The sequence below is a fragment of the Enhydra lutris genome, unplaced genomic scaffold (genome assembly GCF_002288905.1).
Source record: "Enhydra lutris kenyoni isolate GAN:26980312 unplaced genomic scaffold, ASM228890v2 scaffoldscaffold16, whole genome shotgun sequence".
In the NCBI taxonomy this organism is placed as follows: domain Eukaryota; kingdom Metazoa; phylum Chordata; class Mammalia; order Carnivora; family Mustelidae; genus Enhydra; species Enhydra lutris.
Window position 1 is genome coordinate 29114430 of NW_019154100.1, and position 21811 is coordinate 29136240.

General features: G+C 43.3%; 1 protein-coding gene across 2 annotated transcripts in view; it reads left to right on the forward strand.

The window, feature by feature from the left end:
- The first annotated feature begins 10884 nt into the window (after positions 1 to 10884).
- Positions 10885 to 21811, forward strand: part of LOC111147263 (chimerin 2) — a 293720-nt gene continuing 282793 nt past the window's right edge. For both annotated transcript variants that reach the window (XM_022503193.1, XM_022503194.1), the window contains exon 1: positions 10885 to 11008. In XM_022503193.1, coding sequence (XP_022358901.1) covers positions 10960 to 11008 — 49 coding nt within the window. In that variant the 5' untranslated portion in view covers positions 10885 to 10959. The remainder of the gene's footprint in view (positions 11009 to 21811) is intronic.

Sequence of the window (21811 nt, forward strand, 5' to 3'; positions counted from 1 at the left end):
TTGAAAAGCAGCATTGATCTGAAATAGAGACGCTTGTGATGTAAGAGGACATGAGCTTTCCTGTTGCTTGTTTAATAATGCATTGTTTAAAAATCAATGATTATATTTGCTCATTATAGAAAAATTAGAAAATCTGGAGGGGTACAAAAGGTGAAAAAAATTACCTTATGAATTATTAGGCTTCTTCAAAGAAATAGAACCAATAGAATATGTGTGTTTAGATAGACATAAATATATGCATACGTGTGTGTGTGTGTGTGTGTATGTATATATACTCATGCCAATATATATTGGCTCATGCTAATTCCTGTATATATGGAGGCACATGCTTATAGAGGCTGATAAGTCCCAGATCTGCAGTGTGAATCAGCAAGCTAGAGACGTAGAAGAGCTGATGGCTTATTTACAGTCTAAAAGCCAATAGACTAGAGCCCCAAGAAGAGCCAGTGTTTCGGTTCAAGTTCAAAATCAACAGAAGAGCTGATGTTGTAGTCTGAACACTGTCAGAAAGAGTTCTGTCTTAACTCAAAGGAGGGTCAGCCTTTTAGTTCTAGTCAGATCTTCAACTGATTGGATGGGGCCCACCCATCTTAGGGAAGGCAATCTGCTCTACTCAGTCTACTGATTTAAATTTTAACCTCATTAAAACAAAACAAAACAAACAAACAAAAAAACCCTTACAGAAACACCCAGAATAATTTTGTATCAATTACCTGGACACGGGAGTCCCTGGGTAGCTCTGGTTAAGCATCTGCCTTCGGCTCTGGTCATGATCCCAGGGTAGTGAGATCGTGCCCCACATGGTGCTCCCTGCTGGGTGAGGAGTCTGCTTCTCCCTCTCCTTCTGCCCCTCCCACTGCTTGTTCTCGGCTCTCTCTCTCTCTCTTTCAAGTAAATAAATAACATCTTAAAAAAAAATAGCCAGCTGCTCAGCTGGGAGCATGCTTCTCCCTCGCCTCCTCACTCGTGCTCTCTCTCTCTCACTATCTCTGTCCCTATTTCTGTCTCTCTGTCTCAAATAAATAAATACACTCTTAAAGAAAAAATACCTGGGCGCCCTATAGCCCAATCATGTTGACACATCAAATTAATCTTCATAACTGAATTAACTGCTCTAACCATTTTGATTTGTTTCACTCACCACCCTCTTGGTTTCAACCCTGAGGGATGGGAGTGGATGTGGATGAGAATACATTCTCTGGATATAAAGACTCAGCTAAAAGACTTTTTGTCTCTGTGCAGCAAACACCACTGGAAGCGGAAGGCAGCTGAATTCACCTGTGATACCACCGCCTCCTGTCCAAGCTGAGAGTTTCATTTTCATATATTCATAACACATAAGAAGTTGAGGGTCTTTTTTTCCCCAAAGCAATTTTTTTTTAGCTGTGGCATGAAGTATTTCTCTGGCATAAATATCACCCTTCAACCCCATCTGAGCTGAAAATCCCATTTCTAATCTTCTTTCTGATTGAGAAATGATAGAGTGGATTTGCCGGCAAACATCTCCCTCATTGACAGCTGGCTGCTCTGGAGGGAGTGGCCCTAAAGTAAGTGCATGCCGTTTGTGCTTACTCATTGAGAAATATCTTTTTAAAAATCGTAATGTGGGCAAAATTTGAAGACAGATTGCGCCACACTGATTAAGAAATTTTTGTGCAAATGTTAACTTCTACTCTGTTTCCTCATATCACTATCACTGTAGTCACATGATCTTATGAAAGGTCTTGACAAGAATTTGATTCTCTCTCCTTCCGTTATGACCAGAGACAGTCCTGGCAAAATCCTGGAGCAACATTAGCCTTTGCCATTCCCCACTGACCTCCTTGTCATTATAATCTCTTCTCTCCATCCCATCTTTCCTGCCAGTGGTTCCAAACCTTACCAGTACATTGGAATCATCTAGAATTTTTTAAAAAATACAGGTGTTTGTTCCCACCCATGGGGATTCTGATTTGTTTGTTTTGGGGTGTTGCAATCTGGGCATTGGGATTTCAGAAAGCCTTCTGGGTGGTTCTGATGCACAGCCAGATTTGTGAACCATTCTTCTAGGACCCTTGTTGCTCAAGTGTGGTGATGCACCATTGGCATCCCGTGGAAACTTGTTAGAAGTACAGGGTTTGGGACCTGCCCCACATCTGCTGAATCAGAGTCTGTGTTTTAAGATGACCCCTAGGTATTCTGTAGAAGTATTTAAGGTTGTATACCCCTGTCCTGTGTGTGGGTGTTAAAATCAGCTTTTGGGATAAGGAAACTTACTCAGGTGAAAATAGTTATTTGGTTTAATGTCTTAGGTCCCCCCAAAGTGATTGATTATAACATGTGTTCACAGCACTGTTTAAGTCAAAGAAGTGAAAGTTCTAATTTTAACTTCCAGTATCTGAAAGCTGGATAGGACAGAGTTTTTGATCAGGGAGCATTCTTGGCTCCCCGCAATCACCTCACTTGAGCAAACACCTTCTTTTTCTCCCAAACACTATGCCTCTTGCTCCTCAGGCCCTTTGGGTCAGAACACAAGCCCTGCAAAGTCTCCAGAGCCTGGCCTGCCCCATGATTTGTGCTTTAGACAAGGAAGGACAGTACCCTTCCATGTTCAAATAGAAAAACATGAGCGTTTAAAGCAAAGAAGATATATGTTAAATATGTCATTTCTTTCCTGAGTAAATGCTCAAGCCGGAAAATATTTACGAAAAAAGCAAAAAGAAACTTCCACTAAAGAGTGATTTCTTTCCTTCCTTCCTTCCTTCCTTTTTTTAGCACACTCTGAAAAGAATCAGCCAAAGCTGGGTTCCAATTAATGCCTAGAACCTTGGTAAATTATTTACCCTCTCATTTTAGTTTCCTTAAATAAAGTGGGGATGATACTACTTACCACCAGCGTTGTCATGCATTTTGATTAAGATGTAACACAGGGGGGCGCCTGGGTGGCTCAGTGGGTTGGGCCTCTGCCTTCGGCTCAGGTCATGATCTCAGGGTCCTGGGATCCAGCCCCGCATCAGGCTCTCTGCTCAGCAGGGAGCCTGCTTCCCCTCTCTCCCTGCCTGCCTCTCTGCCTACCTGTGATCTCTCTCTCTCTGTCAAATAAATAAATAAAATATTAAAAAAAAAAAAAAGATGTAACACAGGGTTTTTGGCCTCAGTTTCCCTAAAGGGAAAATGGAGATCATGATCCTCCTTTCAGGCTGGTTGTGAATATACGAGAAGGTAGACGGAGTCCTGAGCCTGGTCCTGGCACATGGTAAATGGTTATTATGTGGCAGGTGATTTTTCTGTATTGCTGAGTGGCAGTGCTGAGATGGATAATTAAAGTAATGGCAGCAGGTGCCTGGGTGGCTCAATCGATTAAGTGTCCGACTTTGGCTCATGTCATGATCTGAGGGTCCTGGGATCAAGCCCTGCATTGGGTTCTCCCTTCGGCGGGAGTCTGCTTCTCCCTCTTCCTCTTCTCTTGCCCCTCCCCCTCCCATGTGCACTCACACTCACTCTATCAAATAAATAAATAATATATATATATTTTTAAAGTAATGGCAGTAGTAGCAAGTCATCAAATGTTGGTTTTCTTCCATTTATCTTCTAGGGGCCAGATTTGGCAGAGAGATTAAGTAACCTGCCTATCCTCTGTCATTGTACTATATTTTCACATTCTACCAGGATTCTTACCCAAAGAGGCTGGTGGGGAAATGTCGTCCTGTGAGATATTACCATTTGGTGTGGGGTGTGTGTATGTGGGGTGTGTGTGTGTGTGTGTGTGTGTGTGTGTGTGTGTGTGTGTGAGAAAGTGAGAGAGAGATTGAGGAAGGATCTGAGTGTACTTTCCCTTTTTATATTCCACACACTACTCCCGGCAGATTCTGAAGCACTCTCCGCTAGCAACATCCACTCCTTCCCCAGGAACTGTTATAAGTAAAAAGTGCTTGTTGTACATTAATGTTATTTAGCACCCTCCTACATTGTTTTTTTTATATAAATATGAGGCATTATTATCACCATTTTAACAGGTAAATACACTAAGAAAGAGGAAAAACAAAGTTCCTTGTCCAAGGTCACCAGGTGGTATGCAGCAGAATCAGGATTTGAACTGGATTTATCTCCATAAGCTCAGGCGTCTCAGGGCACCTGGTGGCTCAGTCTGTTAGGTGTCTTCCTTCAGCTGAGGTCAGTCCCAGGATCAAACCTCCTATCCGGCTCCCTGCTCTGCAGGGAGTCTGCTTCTCCCTCTGACCCTCACCCTGCTCATGTTCTCTCTCTCTCTCTCTCTCAATCCCTCTGTCTCTCTCCCAAATAAATAAATAAAATCTTAAAAAAAAAGAAAAAACAAAACAGAACAACAACAACAAAAAACCTATGAGGCCCAGGCCTCTCTCATATGTCTTGATGTACTCTTATACAAGTAATGTAACACAAGAAGGGTAGGTGGAGATGAAAATTACTTTTCCATCAGACCATTGTTCTCCCAGCCTGCTCTGGGAAAGTAGGTGTAAGCACACCATGCTTGACTCTAGGGCAGGGACACCCAGAACTCCTCACTGGGCTTCTATGTGGCAGACACGGTACTGATCTATTATTTCATTTGGTCCTCCCAAATTCTGTGAACTAGGTATTATTGCTCCATTTTAAAGATCAGGAAACTAGCATTAAGTAAATTGCTCAAGGTCACAGAGCTAATAAACGAGGAACCAGGATGGAATGGGGACTGTCTGATTCCACAGATACACATTGAACTTTTCCAAAATCACTTCTTCATGCCTCGTTTTACAAACGAATCCAGAATAGTTGCCACAGGCTAAAATATGTTTCCCTATACCAGAAGATTGATCCAGATATTGTGTCTCTTAGCTTTCCTCCAGTGCCCACTTACTCTCCCTCCTTAAAAAAACATTAAAAAGATTTTTCTGTTTTGTTATCAAATCTATAACTGCCACAGGGAAAGAAATGAAAATATTGATTCAGAACTTTTTCTGAGGGCTGAAGGCACAGCACATTCTGAGTATCTGCTTGGTTCTCTGAGCTGACAAGCTAAAACTGTGGATGAAAAAAAATGCCATTTATCTAGAAACAGACTTTGAGACTTGGTTTTAGAGGTTTTATTTTTTTTTAAATCTGCTGAAAAGAAAGTTGTTACCAGAATGGATAATAACTGTGCTTCCTAATTAGAGATCATTTCTATAGCTTGAAACCCTGCTCCAGCAGAGATGTAAATGTCCAGAAAGAGGCGATGGGGATCATCTTGTTGAATACCCCAGGGCAAGGATGTAGTTTTCCTGTATCTTTCTTCCTTGGGTCCACTATACTCAGACACATAGTGAGTGCTCACTAAACGTGACTGAATCAATTACTGAGTGCATAAATGCATGGACAGTTAGCAGAGAATAAATGCTTTGAATACCTTTATGAAAGCAAATGTTGACATAGGTAGCCCCCAGATGACATGAGCAACAAACGCGCTACACACCTTTGCACAGAGGAGACTTAGAGCACTCTTCACTTTAGTTTATCCTAGATTTCTCTTATGACATGGAAGGCAGAAAAGAGGTTTGTAATCTAAAATGTTGGGGAACAAAGTCAAGAGTTGCAGTATGCAGAAGAAAACATACTTCATGAGTTTCTGCACTCTATCATGAGTTTCGAAAGTTTTTTTCCCATCAGAAAGAAAGAAAAGCTCTCTCTTCTTTCTCTGCCTCTCTCCCCCTTTCTCTGCATCTTTTTTTTTTTTTTTAAGATTTTATTTATTTATTTGACAGAGAGAGAAATCACAAGTAGGCAGAGAGGCAGGCAGGGAGAGAGGGGAAGCAGGCTCCCTGCTGAGCAGAGAGCCTGGTGTGGGGCTTGATCCCAGGACCCTGAGATGATGACCTGAGCCAAAGGCAGAGGCTTAACCCACTGAGCCACCCAGGCACCCTTTCTCTGCATCCTTCAAGTCCAAGAGGTTGTAGCCGAATGGTGTGATATGTGTACGTACGTGTATGTGTGTGCGCGCGCGCATGTGTGCGTGTCTAATCACTCCACCCCCAAGTTAAGTGGTTAAGTAGGAAACTCAGGGAGATACCTCAGGACCCCTCTGCACTTCAGTGAGGAGATTCAGAACACCTGTACTTGTGGCGTGTGTGTCGCCACTAGGGGTCCCCAAGTAGCAAGCGATGGGAATTGGGAATTGGGTAGCAGAGGCAGTCTCCCTTTGTCTGCACCCCAGGTGCGGACTCCTTTTGTTCAGAGGCTGGGTTGCTACCTGCAGCATTGAAGCTGTCTGCTGGCTAAGCTCCCCCCTGGGCTGCCTGCACACCTATTCTGAGGAAATGGTTTTCTCAGCTTCTGCTTCTAGTTACGCCTGATGTTACCCCCGAAGAGCCAATGTTTTCTCTTTAACAGGACCAGGAGTCTTTGTATTAGAAATACAGCTTAAACTACAAAGGGAAATGTTTCTTCCTACAACAAAGAGTATATCGATGTTGAGAAATTGATGGCAAAAAGACCAATTTCCAGGGTACAGTAGAGTATTTGCCATAAAATATTTAAAGCTAGTTGACAAATAGCCCCACCATTCTTCCTTGAATGCCGGCCACTGGATTAATCTTGAAAGTAAGGAATATTTCATTCCGTGCTTAGCACAGAGGAAAGGAATGACCTTCGCAAAGAAAAACCCCAGAGTGCCTGAAACATGGGAGCCCAGCTCCAGCCACAAAAGCTACTTCTCCCTGTGGTGTTTTCTTGGCTGCTTTTAAACTTCAAAGGAAAAGTAGAGCAAAAATAAACAAATTACAGCAACATAAGAGCTACTCTGTAAACAATAAATTGTATCAGTTGGAACAGCTGGTGATGGGGGTGGGGGAGGTAGGTGGGGTGGGTGGGGATTACAAACACTTGCTCCATCAAAATTGTATTCTTAAATTTTCACCATTTTGGGTTTTCTTACTCATAGTAAAAGAGTGTTATCACATGTCCATCAACTTCTTTTTGTACTCCAGATATGTTACTCATCATCTTGTTGGTAGTCCGAGCTACTGATGGGAAAAGTCATTGGCAAACATGAAAACCATTTATGGATTTATTAGTTCCTTAGTTTACTCACTTATTCCACAAATATCTATGGATATTTACACACCTATCGTGTGTAAAGCCTGGTAGAGAATAAAAAGGCTGGCCAGACAGCAATCCTGCCCCCAGGAAGCTTTTAATAGAGTAGGGAGATAAAATACATGTTCCAAAATTACCATCAAAACAAAACCAGAGCATCTGCCAATAGAGCGATACAGGGGAAAGACTAGAGGAATTCAATAGAAGGAAAGCTGGTTTCTGGCTTTGGGAACAGGGGAGATTTTCCAAGAAGGGGCATTCTACCTACCCCTTCACAGTGTAAAATGCTCAGCAAGGAGAGCACGGGAAAAGGCCAGTGCTGCCAGCCCTCAGTGGTGCACAGTGAGAAGGGGTCACGTGCGTGAAGGCGAGAACAGGAAATATATTTGGAGAGGGAAGGTGGGAAGCCTTTAGATGCTAAAGTAACTTTCATGCTAACAAAATGGTAATTGTTAACAATCCTCAGTAGACCAAATTATTAACAAAACTCCTTTTGTCCCATGAGGGTTTTAATATTTGAAGAAAAAAGATAGACATATCTTTAAAAAAAATCCTACTTTTCAAAGAGGCCTAAGATTTTTGTAGCACCAGTGTTCGCTTTTCCACTGACAAATAGGCATTCGCTGGAGTTAATGCCCATGAATGAATGAGTGAATGAATGAGTGAAATATATGAATGAATATCCTTATTGTTTCATTTGGAGAACTGCTTTGGCAGGTCCACAAGCAGGTGCATGAGCCTGCTGGGGAGGGTTTAGCTTCTTATTTCAGGCACCTCCTGCTAATTTACTGATATCATAAACATTTTTGCGAGGAACAGCCAGCCTTTAGGGCTCTGAAGCTAAGAAAAATGATAGTGAGTGATCATGCCTGCTGAGTTTTCTCCATTCGTTGTGGCTTTAACAATCTAAATTATTGATCAACTTTCAGATTTTAGTTCTGAACCCGGAGCTCTCCATGTGTTCTTCAAAATAATAGGCCTTGGAGTTATGGTTCATCTCCTACCAACAAGCTAAGCTTCCCCAGTCATCTTGTTTTTACTCAGTAAGCATGTTTGTTGACCTTGTATCCTTCTTCTGGGCTCTGAACCCAGTGGAAAAAAGTTAGTCTCTGTTTCATTTCACTTTTATATAGCACAGAGTGGCTGTGGGGTAGTACCTTCACAGCAGGTTCCCCTTTGTCCCTTCCCTTTATATTATCTCAAGTCCATCTGAGATAATAAAAGTAATCAACTTCACAAGGCCTGCTTTACCTTCCCGAACTAATGACTGCAAAGTTCTGGGAAGGTAAATATTATCATCTGACTACAGAAATAGAATTTGACATCCTTTTGCAAGACTTCAGAGATGAATAATGAAACCTGTTGTGTATTACTCAATTTGGGACAAGAAAGATATAAACCTTGTGCCAAAGATTAGATATTTCCCCTGGTGGAACAAGTAAATGCTGATTAGTTATCTCCAAATGTAGTGGAAAAAGCAGAAGTTGGTCAAATCATAGATTTGGCCTTTCTGGTACACAGTTTATAATCACAGCACAAACTATATGCCAGGTACACTGTAGCTTTATACACATGATTTCATTTAATCTTCATAACACCCTATAGTATCAGGATTTGGGTTGCAGGTGGAGAAACTGAGACTCATTGAGTGTAGGTGATTTGCTCATGGTCACGTAACTAGTGAGTGGTGGAACCAGAGTATGAATTCCTGTGTTGTCTTTCGTCTTCAAAGCCCGGAGGGTGTCAGCCCTACTAGGTGACATAGGCAAGTCAGTCCACCATCTAAAGATCTGGAGGGATACATAGGTTACTAGTTAATGAAGTAGATGTGCCTTTAATCAGAAGAACTTTGGGAGAACAGGAAGTCAGTTCTGATGGAGAGATTAGTGTTGTGATGGGCCATATACCCCTGAAGGACTCCAGGTTAGGCTGCATCAAGGCAGCATTGCACAAAAGGAGAGAAAAAGGAGTATGTGTTGAGGGGAGGGGGGTTGGTGCTCAGGTCTCCCTATACCAGGCAGGAATGTTCCAGGTTCCATATAGATGAGGGTCAGGAAGACTCAATGTGGCTGAGGTGGGCTCATGAGCCCTCAACTATTTAGAAAACTGTATTTTTTGGAAAAAAAAAAAAAAGACTCATTGCAAAGATGTGCTAGGATGGCATCCCGAAGGGAATTAGAAAAAAAAAAAGTTTAAATCAACTAGAAAATGTGACATGAGTGCATATTACGATTATTCAACATTTATCAGTCACTGTACATTGGGTGCATGGTTGATGTGGACCCCCTAGGACTATCTGCTGTTCCTGTGTCACTCCTGATAATTCTTAAATTGACTCTGTCCTTTTAACCATGTTTTTAAAAATTGAACTACCCCAATGTGAACACTTTCCACTTTGCTACATAATGAGAGTACTTTCACTCCTTTAATGTTTGCGTTTTCCTTTGATCTAACAATTTCTGTTCAAATTTCACAGTTTTCTGTTGCTTCAGGATTGAAAGAACCGATTACCCTGCTGGGAGCGTGAAATAGATTTTTTTTTTAAAATTCCGTATGATATTTCCTCCCAGTGAAATTAATTTAGGTTTAAATACAGGGGGAAGGTACACACCTTGTGCTCCAGTCTCTTTCTCTCACACACCTAAGCAATCCCTTTTCCTGAAAGGGCACAGTTGGACCTACTGCCAAGTCTTTTGTGAGGATCCTTTACCAGACGAAGTCAGACAACCTCCTTCTCTTGACACCCTGCTTTGTGAGGGCCTGGTGACATATTTGGAACATCTCTATTTCTTTGAAGGGCAACCTCAAAAGCCCAGTGGACCCGTTAATCACTGTCCGTGGCTGGGGGTACTTAAATGCGGCTGGATGGGGCTTGCTAGGTGTTTTGAAGGTGTTTTAGAAAACACACCTTCTTGCAGGGTTAGGGACCATCAGCTCCAGAGTAACAAAGAACAATTTGGAGGGGAGTGGAAGAAGCTCTCCAGAGCCTTTCTGGCATCCCAGACCCCCTTTTAGCTAGCATCGTTTCCTAGTGACCTCGCCTTCGCCCTCTGGATCCCCCACCCCGGCTGTCTTCGCCGCTCCTTAGCCTGGCCACCGGCAGCGAGACCCACCACCTTCTCCCCACTCCCCACCCCGGGCTGCCTCCAAACCGTGGGGCAGCGCTGCGCCCACCCCGCAGCCGCGCTTGCCCCACGCCCCCCGGCGACCTCCCCAGCACCTCGGGGTCCCGTGTCCCTGTCCAGCGTCCCCCCGCACCCCAACGCCCTGCAGTCCTCAGCCTCCTCTTCCAGCCCCAGTCGCAGAAGCTGTCAAGCCCGCGGCAGCTGAACCAGCCCCCCGAGCTCCCGCGTCTCCTCTCCTTCCTTTGTGTGCGCGCGAGCGGAGTTGGGGCGGAGGGAGAAGGGGGAGGTCGCTCTGTCTGTCTGGCCTCCGCCGCCTCTGCCCGGGCTGCTCGAAGTGCCGCTGGGGAGGCAGGAGCCCAGGGGAGGGTGCAGGAGCTGGCGGGGCGCCTCCGGGCCGCCCGGGCGCTGTGGTCCCAGCCGCGCGCGGGGGAGCGCGGACCACAGCTGGGGCTCGACTGGAGGCACGGTTAGTCCGCTCCCGCCGCCCCTCGGCCTCCCTCGGCTCCTACCTAGCCCCCGACACGCGGAGAAGAGCGTGCAAAGGCGCGGAGAGGGACGGAAACCACAAATAAATAGCGGCGGCAGCAGCGCGTCATCTGGTGGAGCAGGAAGTGCAGGCAGAGTCCGGAGGCTGGTGCTTTGCTGCGCGTCCCCAGGACTTTGCCATGGGCTGGGGGCCGCTAAGGCTGCGAGCGGTCGCGCTAGGGCAGCGGCGGCGGCGTCCGCTCCGGGGCTGAGCCAGCAGCGACGCGCGGGGCGCGCGGAGATGGCAGCGTCCAGCAACTCCAGCCTGTCCGGCTCTTCGGTGTCCTCCGGTGAGTTTCAGCCCGTCGGGCGCAGGCTGCCGCGCTGGCTCTCTCGCCCCCCGCCCTCGCCCCGCGCCCCGGGATGGGTAGAGCCTACCTGTGGCCGTCCTGCCCCCTCTCTCGGAGTGAGGGCAGGCGCCCGGTGGGACACTGGTTCGGTTTGCCAGCACCCGGGGCGCCCACAGCACCTACGCGCTTGACATCTGACAGCGCAGAGGTGGAGAGCGGTGGCGCCCTTAGTGTGCGAACGCGAGGGTTCTGGAGACTTGGGGAGCAGCAGCGGACGAGAAGCGAAAGGAGCAGGGCGGGCTCTCACTTTCTGGCGCAGCGGGAACCAGGGCTAGCGGGGCGCGGAAGGTTAGGGTGCCGCTGGGCGCCCGGGCTGGCTTGCGGTGCGGCGCCCGCCGTGCTGGATGCCCAAATCCAAGGAAGAGAGGAGAAAACCCCCGCTCCTCGCAGACTTGATTTTCTTTGTTTGTTTCAGAAATTAGCTCCGTGGAGACACAAGCTTGGGGCATGGTGTGAGATAGAAGTAATGAAGGGTTTCTGTGTTTCTGGTCCTAATTGAAGCGAGTTAGAGGAAGGAAGGTCGAGCCCAACCTCTGACAATTTGCCGGTTTACAAGTGTGTGTGAGCGTGTGTGTGTGTGTGTGTGTGTGTGTGATTTTTTTCCTATGTGGCCTCTTGGACATTTTCTTATAATACTCTCTAATTTTACTTTACGGGCATACATTTTGTTTTCGAGTGTGGCTGAGCAAGGGGAGGGCTTCTTTCAGCTTTTTAAATGGTTGATCGGCAGGTCTGATGAAGAGAAAAAACTGCTAATGAGCCTGAAGGAATAGGAATCAATAGAAACAGACCCTCTGGTTTCTGAGTATGACAGGTTTCTAATCAGAATGATGCATTAGGTAGAATTCTTCTACCTCTCTGGTCCCCGAAAACTTTAATGACAAACCCTAAAGGCATAGCTGATAAGACATTTAGTGTAGTATACAGTCTTCCGGGGTCAAGAGGGTCTTGAAATCCTCAGGAAAATACTCAATATGTTAATATTGTATTAATTCCTATTGTGTGTGTGTGTGTTTTATTACAATCACCCAGACATTAAACTCTGAGAACAATCACCTGGTTGGGACCACTGGGCAGCAAGCCTGTCATAAATAAGCCATATCTATAGATGTGTAACTAATTTAATCATAAATGCAAGGTGAGTTTGACTAAGGTACGATTGTGATGTGGCACAAGGTGATCCCTTGAAAGCCATCTGTTATCTTTTTTGGCAGGTTCAGTTCCTGGGAAATGGCACCTCCTTTCTTGATCACTGCCAACTAATCAAAAGCACAGTGTTGTTAGGCATATGATAGAGTTCAAGTTGCTGGTAGTAGCAGCCAATGGGGCAGAACAGTCATATCTTATTAAGAGCAGCAACAAGTTGACTGCCTGTGGTTTTAATTCTGAGAACTCAGCAAATGTTACAGCGTATTTTTAGTACCCCCAAACCACTGCTGCCGCTTTTCAATTCATTTTGGTTGACTAACATTGAATTTAAAATACAGTGATGTTGGCTTACGATTAGCATATGGTTAGCCCTCTCGGAAAGCTGCCCACTAGAAAAGGGACTGGGTGGGTGGAGAGGTGGCCACAGGAAAGAAGAATGGAAAAAAGACAAGAAGGCCGTATTCTCACGTGATTTATTGATGGCATAAATTACAGATGCTGTGGCATCTCAACATTCAGATCTTGGTGTAGCTTAAGGAACCTGATAGAAAAATTGAATTCGGACTTCAGAAAAATACATGGGTTTGAAGTCACGCAGTACGAGCTTTAGATGTTGGTAACTGCTTTGCAGATAGGATGGAGATGCTTATGATGGGTCTCCTTCCTGCTTGAGTTACCACTGTTTTAAATCCTAATGGGAACTGGGAAATTACGTGAACACCAAAATTCAAAAAAGTGGGCATGGGTATACTATTTGATGTAGATCAGACTGGCCTATGAGCTTATATTGCTTAATACACCAATTAGTCAGATGCTTTGTCTTGAAAAATACAAGAAGCTGTAGTTCTCTTTTTACGCACACTTACCCATCGTGTGGATCATGAATAATTCAGACAACACAAGCAATTCACACCTGTGAGAGGTGTTGGGCATTAAAGAATAGAGCCTGTTTGTTGTGGCAGCTGCGTTCTCCCAGGCAAAGGCCAGATTATATGAGAAAATAGGGCACTCTATCAACGTATTAATCACGTTTTTCTGCATAGGGCCAATTATGTGCCCAGAAGTAAGTTTCTAAACGTCAGTTTCAAGAAGGCTGATTGAGGAACATATTTTTAGGATCCCTTCTAGTTCTGAAGTTCTGGGATTTTTGTTCTTGTGTTCTGGCTGCTCCCATTTACCAGTTGGGTAATTTGGAGTGAGTTGCTCAACTCTCCAAGCCTCAATGTCCTCATCTGTAGATAAGGCTAATGTTAATAACGGGACTTACTCATAGGAATGCTATGTGGTTTAAATGAGATAGAGTGTGTAGAGCAGTTAGCCCAGGGTGTGGCACTTAGTCAGTGTTTGGTGTTAATAAATTTTGCTCCTTTGAGGAATGACATAGAAGGTATTTCATGGCTCAGACTTTAGGTACAGAAATAAGTCCAACACACATAAAATTTGCCCCTTACATTGCATGTTAAATTTGATCTTGAGGTCTGAGGTCCATTAAATAAGCAGTCATTAAGTATATTTTAGGTTTCGGGCACTGTCCCAAGAGTTCGGAATGGAAAGATGAGTTAGGATCCTTTCCCTCACCGTTCAGCCACAGAGACGGACGACAAATAGTAATCTATATTCCAGTTGGGTAAAATGACTTATGTGGAGGAGAGTGCGAGGAAGAGAGTGATTCCTTCAGTAGGCAGGAGTCAGTGGAGGTGGCCTATCAGTTAGGGCTTAAAGGATGAGTGAGATTTTTTTCCCAGATAGCAGGAAAGGCGTTTCAGGAAGAGGAAGAGCATTTCAGGAAGACCTCCAAGGGCCTAGAGGTGGGGAAGTCCATGGCCCAATTCTCAACTTCCTTTCTTAGATCTGCTGTTGATCCATTTTGAAGGTGCTATCTCTTCTCTGGACAGTTATACCTAGAGACCCATTAGGAGCATGGTGCAGAGAGGAGCTAGGTCACTTACAAGTGCTGCTGATGTAGGTAGGAGGTTTTCTTTCCATTCGGGTAGCAGTGGGTTTGATGGAACAGCTCCCTGGAAGCCTTAGGACATACTTGGGCAATTGAGCAGGAAAGAAGGAACTGTTGATTCTGTAGTGAGTAGCATATGGAGAGGTGAACTAGAATAATATGGGTTAAACCTCTCTTAGAGGAATAGATGTGGAAGATTTAGGTTTGGTTGTGTTTGTACAGAGAGTAAAGATCTGATAATTCACTCAGTAGTAAACTCAAAGTTATCTGATTTTTCTGAGAATATGTTCTCACTTGCTGTTGTTGAACCACAACACCCAAGTGTGTCATTTATTCTGCATTAACAACTGAGACATAACAAATGAAATAATCAGGTTAAAATTAATTTTTAAATACATTTTCCAAGAACTGTTCAGAAATTTTCTTCTGGAATATTCAATTATGTGTGGAAGAAATTGCTTTGGCTTTGTTTTAATGATAACTGTTAGTAATTAAATTTCACAATCACCTAGATTGGCAGGAAGGTTTGATTACGTTTATTATTTTAAATGGAAAAAAAAAGATTGCTATCCTTAAGATTTTACTCTAGCCTGTGGTACTTGATTGTATTCTGAAATAAAGAGTGGTTGATTTGCAAAATAGTTTTGCTAATAATCATGGGCAATACTGGCTTTTATAATTGAAAGAAAAACTTCTTGCATTTTAGTGATGTGATTGCCAAATGGGTAATTTCACAGAGTAAAAAAAAAAAAGAAAGAAAGAAAAGAAATCAACTCAAGTAAAGTAATAAATAAAAAAGCTATGAGATGTTTTCCAGTAACTGAACAAGGTAAAAATTAAATATTAAAGGGACACCCAGGATAAGAAGTTGTTAAGATTTTGAGAACATTAAACGCACTGTATTATAGAAATCAAATCAACATAGATTTTAAATTACAATGCAAATGGAAAAAGGTAAAAATCAGTATTTATGTGTAGAGTCATCGAAAACTTAATTAGGAAAAGAACATTTCTAAATGAATTGAGGGATTTATTTCCCCAAATTTTATACAATAATAATGTGGGCCAAATAAATAATGCTATTTTCTGCTGTCATACCGGTTTGATCCTAGAAGTGATATATAGAAATTTTCATTACTCATTATTGGATGGTCAGAACCAGTGACATTTACAAATCTTTCATACCCCTAGATGCAGAAGGTTAAAACTGAACTATGATAATGCTGCCAGTGTGTAATTAGAAACTCCATGGATCTAATACTACAAAACAGAATATCTTTGTTGAAACAATCATTCAGGGAAGTCTACTTTTGGACCCCCAAATTATTCAGAAATATTCAATTTTGTGTAAAATAAAGGTCTTTACCTTTGTTTTAGTGATAACTACTGGTAATTTAATTTCATAATCTCCTAGAGGGTCAGAATGATTTGATTACTTTTGTTATTTTAAAGCACCAAAAAAATTGTGATTTCCAAAAAATTGCAAATTAAAAAAAAAATCGCAAAGCTGAAATTAATGTCCTGAAAGAAATCATTCACTCAGATGAAGAGTGTTGTTCTTTGCTGTTATTCTGGTGACCTTCCCACACCTCATTTTAACTTACTAGATTTTTCACTGCTCCTTTGTGGGAACCCAGATGAATCCAGTGATACAGAATCTGAGAGGACAGACTTTTCTTAAGCATGACTACCTGCTTGTCGGGTTTGACAAGGGCCCACTGATCGGTGTACTCTTGCTAAAATGCCACCCTCCCCACCTTTCCAACAACCCTGTGAAGTGTTTTCAAAGACACTGCCATTTGTTCAACTTTTGGGGTACGCAAACACCAGGTATTTTTTGAGGCCAGTCCATGTGGGATTCAACTGGACAGTGTGTTCTCTGAGCTGCAACCTGGGGCTTGGCCCGGGTGTCAGCCTGCTGAAGGCCGTCTGCTGCTCTGCAGGAACTCCTGTTTTTGTGCAATGGTGAAAATAATCGGACACTGGGTTTGGAAAACCTATGCATGAGCAGTGTCACATTGGTATGTTTTGGAAAAGAGTTTTCTGCCAAGAGATCAAGATTCTTGCCAAGATAGTTAGAAGCAGAGAAAGAGAAAGGGACCTAGTGATAGACCTGTGATTAATAGAGTCCATCTATCACCCACCCATCATTTATCTTTTATGAATGTATTCACATTTCATGACTCCTGATGTGTATCATTTAATTTTCAAAATGAATGACTTTCCTTCCTTCCTTTCTTTCTTCTTCTCTTCTTTTTACTTTTCTCACATGTTATTATGTTGGTCAGATTTCTATTTAGAATTTTTTTTTCATCAACCCTGCATTTGGTCTTACTTGACTATTAGTTTCCAAATCCTCTAAGCAGCTTCTGCTTCTTTCTCCATTTGCTGAGTGGGAATGGAAGCTGGTTTTCTGTTGCTTGCATGGATTCTGGTCAGGGGATCAGGATGGATACCCGTATCTCTAATGCAAGTTGGTTGGTGTGACAGAAAAAACTCATGTGTCTCAAAGTTACTAACAAAAGCAGAGGTTTATTTAAAGTCTCCATCACTAGAGGGAAATCCAGTTAGGAATGTGCTGGTCCCACAGGCAGTCTGGTCTGCAACCAGACCCATGTGTCTGTTCACTGGGATCTGAGGCTGAAGACTTGGCATGAGTGCACTGCCAAGTGACGATAAAACTTTGCGGCTCTGTACCCAGGGAGAGCCATCCACCAGCTGCTCGTGCAAATAGCCTGTGTTTCTCCTCATTTATTATTAATCGAACACCTTTGTGGGGTCCAATCTTTGAACAGTCTTTATAGCATGGTCTAATTACAGCCTTGCCTTGCTTCAGTAACTTGGCCTGTCCAAGTCACCCAACCTCAGCCGTAAAAAGAGTTATTTCAGATCATCTGATGCCCAAGTTCCCATAGACATTCTCTAATAAAGGTGTTCAGTGAATAGCCTTATTTAAAATATAATCACCCAAGGCCAGAGGTTACGTTGATTAAGATTCCTGGAATTGAGACATCGTCTATGTATTTTGTGTGGGCTGCCAACCACCACTTGCCTTGGTGGGCCTGCTGGGGAGAACACTTTTTCAAGAAAGGCTACATGCCACTTGCCTGGCAGAATCCACTAGATGTAGAGAAGCAGTCTACATCCTTGAGCTGGCAAGAAACCTCATGTTCCAAAATGTGTCTTCGTTACATGTTGTAGGAAGAGCCCTAACCTCAGAGTCAGAAGATCTGGACACTGAAACCTTTGACCAAGGCATTGACCAGGGCACCTAAACCCTTAACTAGGCTCTTAAAGAGGCTTTAAGCCCTAACTATGACCCTTAAACCATTAACCAAGACTCTTGAACCCTTAGCGGAAGTTCCTAAATGGTTAATGTAGGCATTTAAACCAGATACTTACTTAACTAAGCCCTACAACTAGCTAATGACGTGACCTTTGGTGAAATCAGCCTTTCTGAGCTTTAAAACCTGATGTCAAACAGCAGATATAACAGCCTGTTTCCCAGAATTGATGTGAGCATTAACAGGGGTGATGGAAGGATGGCCTCCTGTAGGCCTGGCTGTCCTATCTGCTCAGTAGATGCCAATACCTCCTCCTGCCCTGAACATCTTTGAGCTTCCGTTCTCTTGCTGCCTTTTTTGTTTTGTTTTGTTTTTAAGATTTTATTTATTTATTTGACAGAGAGAGTGAGAGAGAGCACAGGCAGAGGGAGCAGCAGAGGGAGAGGGAGAAGCAGGCTCCCCCGCTGAGCAGGGAACCTGTCAAAGGGCTCCATCCGGACTTGAGATTGTGACCTGAGCCAAAGACAGATGCTTAACTGACAGAGCCACCCAGGCGCCCCTCTCTTGTCTTTAAACCAAATTTCTGGTGAATTTATCCCACACGGTTGTCATTCCTGAAGTATACTATTTGGGAAGAGGCTTAGTAAACTGGAAAAGCAGCTAGCAATCCTGAATGGTTTTTATGTCTCACTCTGTTTACATGGACTCCTCAGGGTATTTCTCTGAGTTAGACCACGAATCCCATTTGCAAACAAAGGCATCGGTTCAGAGGGGGCACAGAGATTGGATTCCCGGTGCTAGGATTGGAGCAATGTCTCCTTCATTTCAAAGAGTAGGATTTTTTGTCTTGAAACCTAAAGAGTTCATTTTTTATTCTATCTCGTTTTTAAAGTGTCTGACATAAAATTTAAGGCTGAAATGCATGCTTATTGTTAACAGAGAAAATACAGTAATACAGTTGTGCTTTATTTTGTTGCCCTTGGTGGTTATCCAGACCCACCTCCGATCTGACTAAAGTTTATTCTCACTAGCGTTAGGGACTGGGAGGTGTTACCAAGGGAATGGTCTGTAGTGAGATCCCCTAGGGGATTGGGCTTCTGGATATCAGTACTTAAGAACAGTCTCATGAGGTGAAGGATATGTAAGTGTTCATCATATTAGTCTTGCAACTTTTCTAAGGTTTGAAAATTTTCCAAATAAAAGAAAAAAGATCGAGGGGGAGAAAAAAAGAATAGTTGTTACTTTGCATTCAATTGACTGTCTTCACAGGAGTCTTAAAAGCATTCCACTTTGTGTGTGCTCATCAAATCTTGTGATCCCCTTATGAAACTCTCAGATTCTAAATCCTCAGCCTGAAGACTATATATTTGTTAGCTTCTATCTTAAGTGAAAAGTACAGGAACCGAAATTACAGAAGGCATTCTGGTAGACCATATGCAACACTTCTTACCTGAGAATGTTTTTTTTTTTTTTTCCTCCTGATCTGGTTTGACTTTACATTTCATTACAGGTTTCAAGGGAGGAGGGGACTTGTAGGTTGTTCTAGCAGATTCCAGAATTATATAAGTAAGAGAATCAGGTTCAGAGGAGCTCCAAGAACTGCCCAGAGCCGTTCAGCTAGTTGACTGTGGAGCTAGATCTGGAACGGACCTCTAGGACCCCCATTTCTAGAATATTCATCCTCTATCCCCTTTTCTGGCTCATCCTAAGGAGTAGCATTATCCTTAGAGAATTTCTTACAGCTGGGGTTTTTTTTTTCCCCCTTGTCTGGCTTCATGGAAGCTGTTCTATTTAATTATTTAATATTTTCAAAAAAGGAGTCATAAAGTGCTTTGTGTTTTATGTGAGCCTTGGATCTCAAGGCTGATGTTGTGCCAAGAGTGGCATAAAGATTTAAGTGACCTAGCCCCTGCCCTAACTATAGATAGTTGTGCTATCCAATACGGTAACCACTAGCCACATGTAGCTGTTTAAATTTCAAGTTTAAATTTAAATTTAAATAAATTCAGTTCCTTAGTTGCATGAGGCACATTTCAATGCTCAATAGCACCTGTGGTTGCTGGCTACCATATTAGACCATGCACAAATAGAACATTTCCATCATCCTGTGGAAAATTCTATTGGGCAGCCCTGGTAGACAGGGAAGGTGGTTCTTTTTTTTTTTTTTTTTTTAAAGATTTTATTTATTTGTCAGAGAGAGAGAGGGAGAGAGAGCGAGCACAGGCAGACAGAATGGCAGGCAGAGGCAGAGGGAGAAGCAGGCTCCCTGACGAGCAAGGAGCCCGATGTGGGACTCGATCCCAGGACGCTGGGATCATGACCTGAGCCGAAGGCAGCTGCCCAACCAACTGAGCCACCCAGGCGTCCCTAACAGGCTGTTTTAATTATCAATGTTTGATAATACATATTAATATCTCAGGATTCTTTTTTTGAAGACTTAATTTTTTTTTAAAAAGCTTTTATTTATTTATTTGACAGAGGGAGACACAGCAAGAGAGGGAATACAGGCAGACAGAATGGCAGGCAGAGGCAGAGGGAGAAGCAGGCTCCCTGACGAGCAAGGAGCCCGATGTGGGACTCGATCCCAGGACGCTGGGATCATGACCTGAGCTGAAGGCAGCTGCTTAACCAACTGAGCCACCCAGGCATCCCAAGGGAAGGTGGTTCTAAGAGAGGGACATTACTCACGTAAAATTAATAAGCTACGGATAGCAACTTTGATAGAATGTTCTCCCATTCCTATATTTGTTATTCTGCTTAGGTTATATTTCACTAATTTTGCAAATTGACTTTTTTTTAAAGTTAATTTTTTTTCATAACTTTGAGGGGGACTGTGGAATGACAGCTGGAGGATGATGTTGGGGAGAGTAATTAAATGTTTATAAACTCTTCTAGTCTTCAAATTGGATTCAAGCTTTTTAAAAAATGATCTGTAGTTTTCCTAATGATAACTCCCATTTCTTTTTTTAAAAAAAGTTCTACAGTGAGTTATAATTTCACCCTCAAAGAGAAAGAAAAACGCCCATGTCCAGAAGTAGTTTGGACCTTATAATTGTATCTCTTCCAAAACATCATAAAGAAAATAAGAAAATTGTCAATGTGTGGACTGAGGTTGCTAGTGGCATATCCAAGCTGTGCTATTTAAAGGAGATTTTCTACCAACTTGGCCATCAGCAAACCATTTGCCTAGAAGTATTTTACTACTGCAAAAGACCCACATATGGGGCAAAGCAAATCCATCGGTTTTTAGAATATAAGTTAGCTTTGGGAATCTTCAGCACATTTAATTGGAAGAAAATGCATGCAAATAAGATGCAGGAACATGACAGTTCCTAAGAAAAGGAAGCTGCCCTCCTCCTTGAACTTCTGTTACCATCTTCAAGTGCAACAAGCAAATGGAAAGGTAGATGGTATCTTTAAAGGGTCAAACAACTGTCAAGACAAAGGTGGAGGGACACCTGGGTGGCTTAGTTGTTAAATGTCTGCCTTTGGCTCGGGTCATGATCCCAGGGTCCTGGGATCGAGACCCATATCAGGCTCTCGGCTCAGAGAGCCTGCTTCTCCCTTTCCTTCTGCCTGCTTCTCCCCCTACTGTGCTCTCTCTCCTCTCTGTCAAATAAATAAATAAAATATTCAAAAAAAAAAAAAAAAAAAGACAGAGGTGGATATTGAGGCCACTGGATTCAGATGTAATAGCCAGAGGTCCATGGCATGTATGGTCCTTTTTGACATAACTCAGATCATACGTTTAGGGCAGTGTGAATCACAGAATCACTTGGGTGGGTGATCACCATCTATAATTCTTTTCTCGTCAGAGACTGTGTACCTCAACTTCCTCTTGTCCTCTGTACCCTCAGGACTGTCTGAGCACTGGGTTCTTTAAGGAAACAAAACCTGCATTCCTTATTTATTTGACCTATTGCACACAAACAAAATAAAGTGCTTTTTCTTTTTTTTTTTTTTATTACCATGTTGTTTATTCCAGGCTGGATTCATTAGTAGTCAGAGAGGCAGGCAGAGAGAGAGGAGGAAGCAGGCTCCCCGAGGAGCAGAGAGCCTGATGCGGGGCTAGATCCCAGGACTCTGGGATCATGACCTGAGGCGAAGGCAGATGCTTTTTAACCCACTGAGCCACCCAGGTGTCCCTGCTTTTTCTTTTTTTAATGATTTATTTATTTGAGAGAGCGAGCGAGCATGAGTAGGAGGAGGGACAGCTAGAGAAGGAGAGAGAATCCTCAAGCAGACTCCCCACTGAGCTTGGAGGCCATCATGGGGCTCAGTCTCACAACCTAGAGATCATGAGCTGAGCCAGAATCAAGAGCCAGCCACTCAACCGAGTGAGCTACCCAGCTGCCC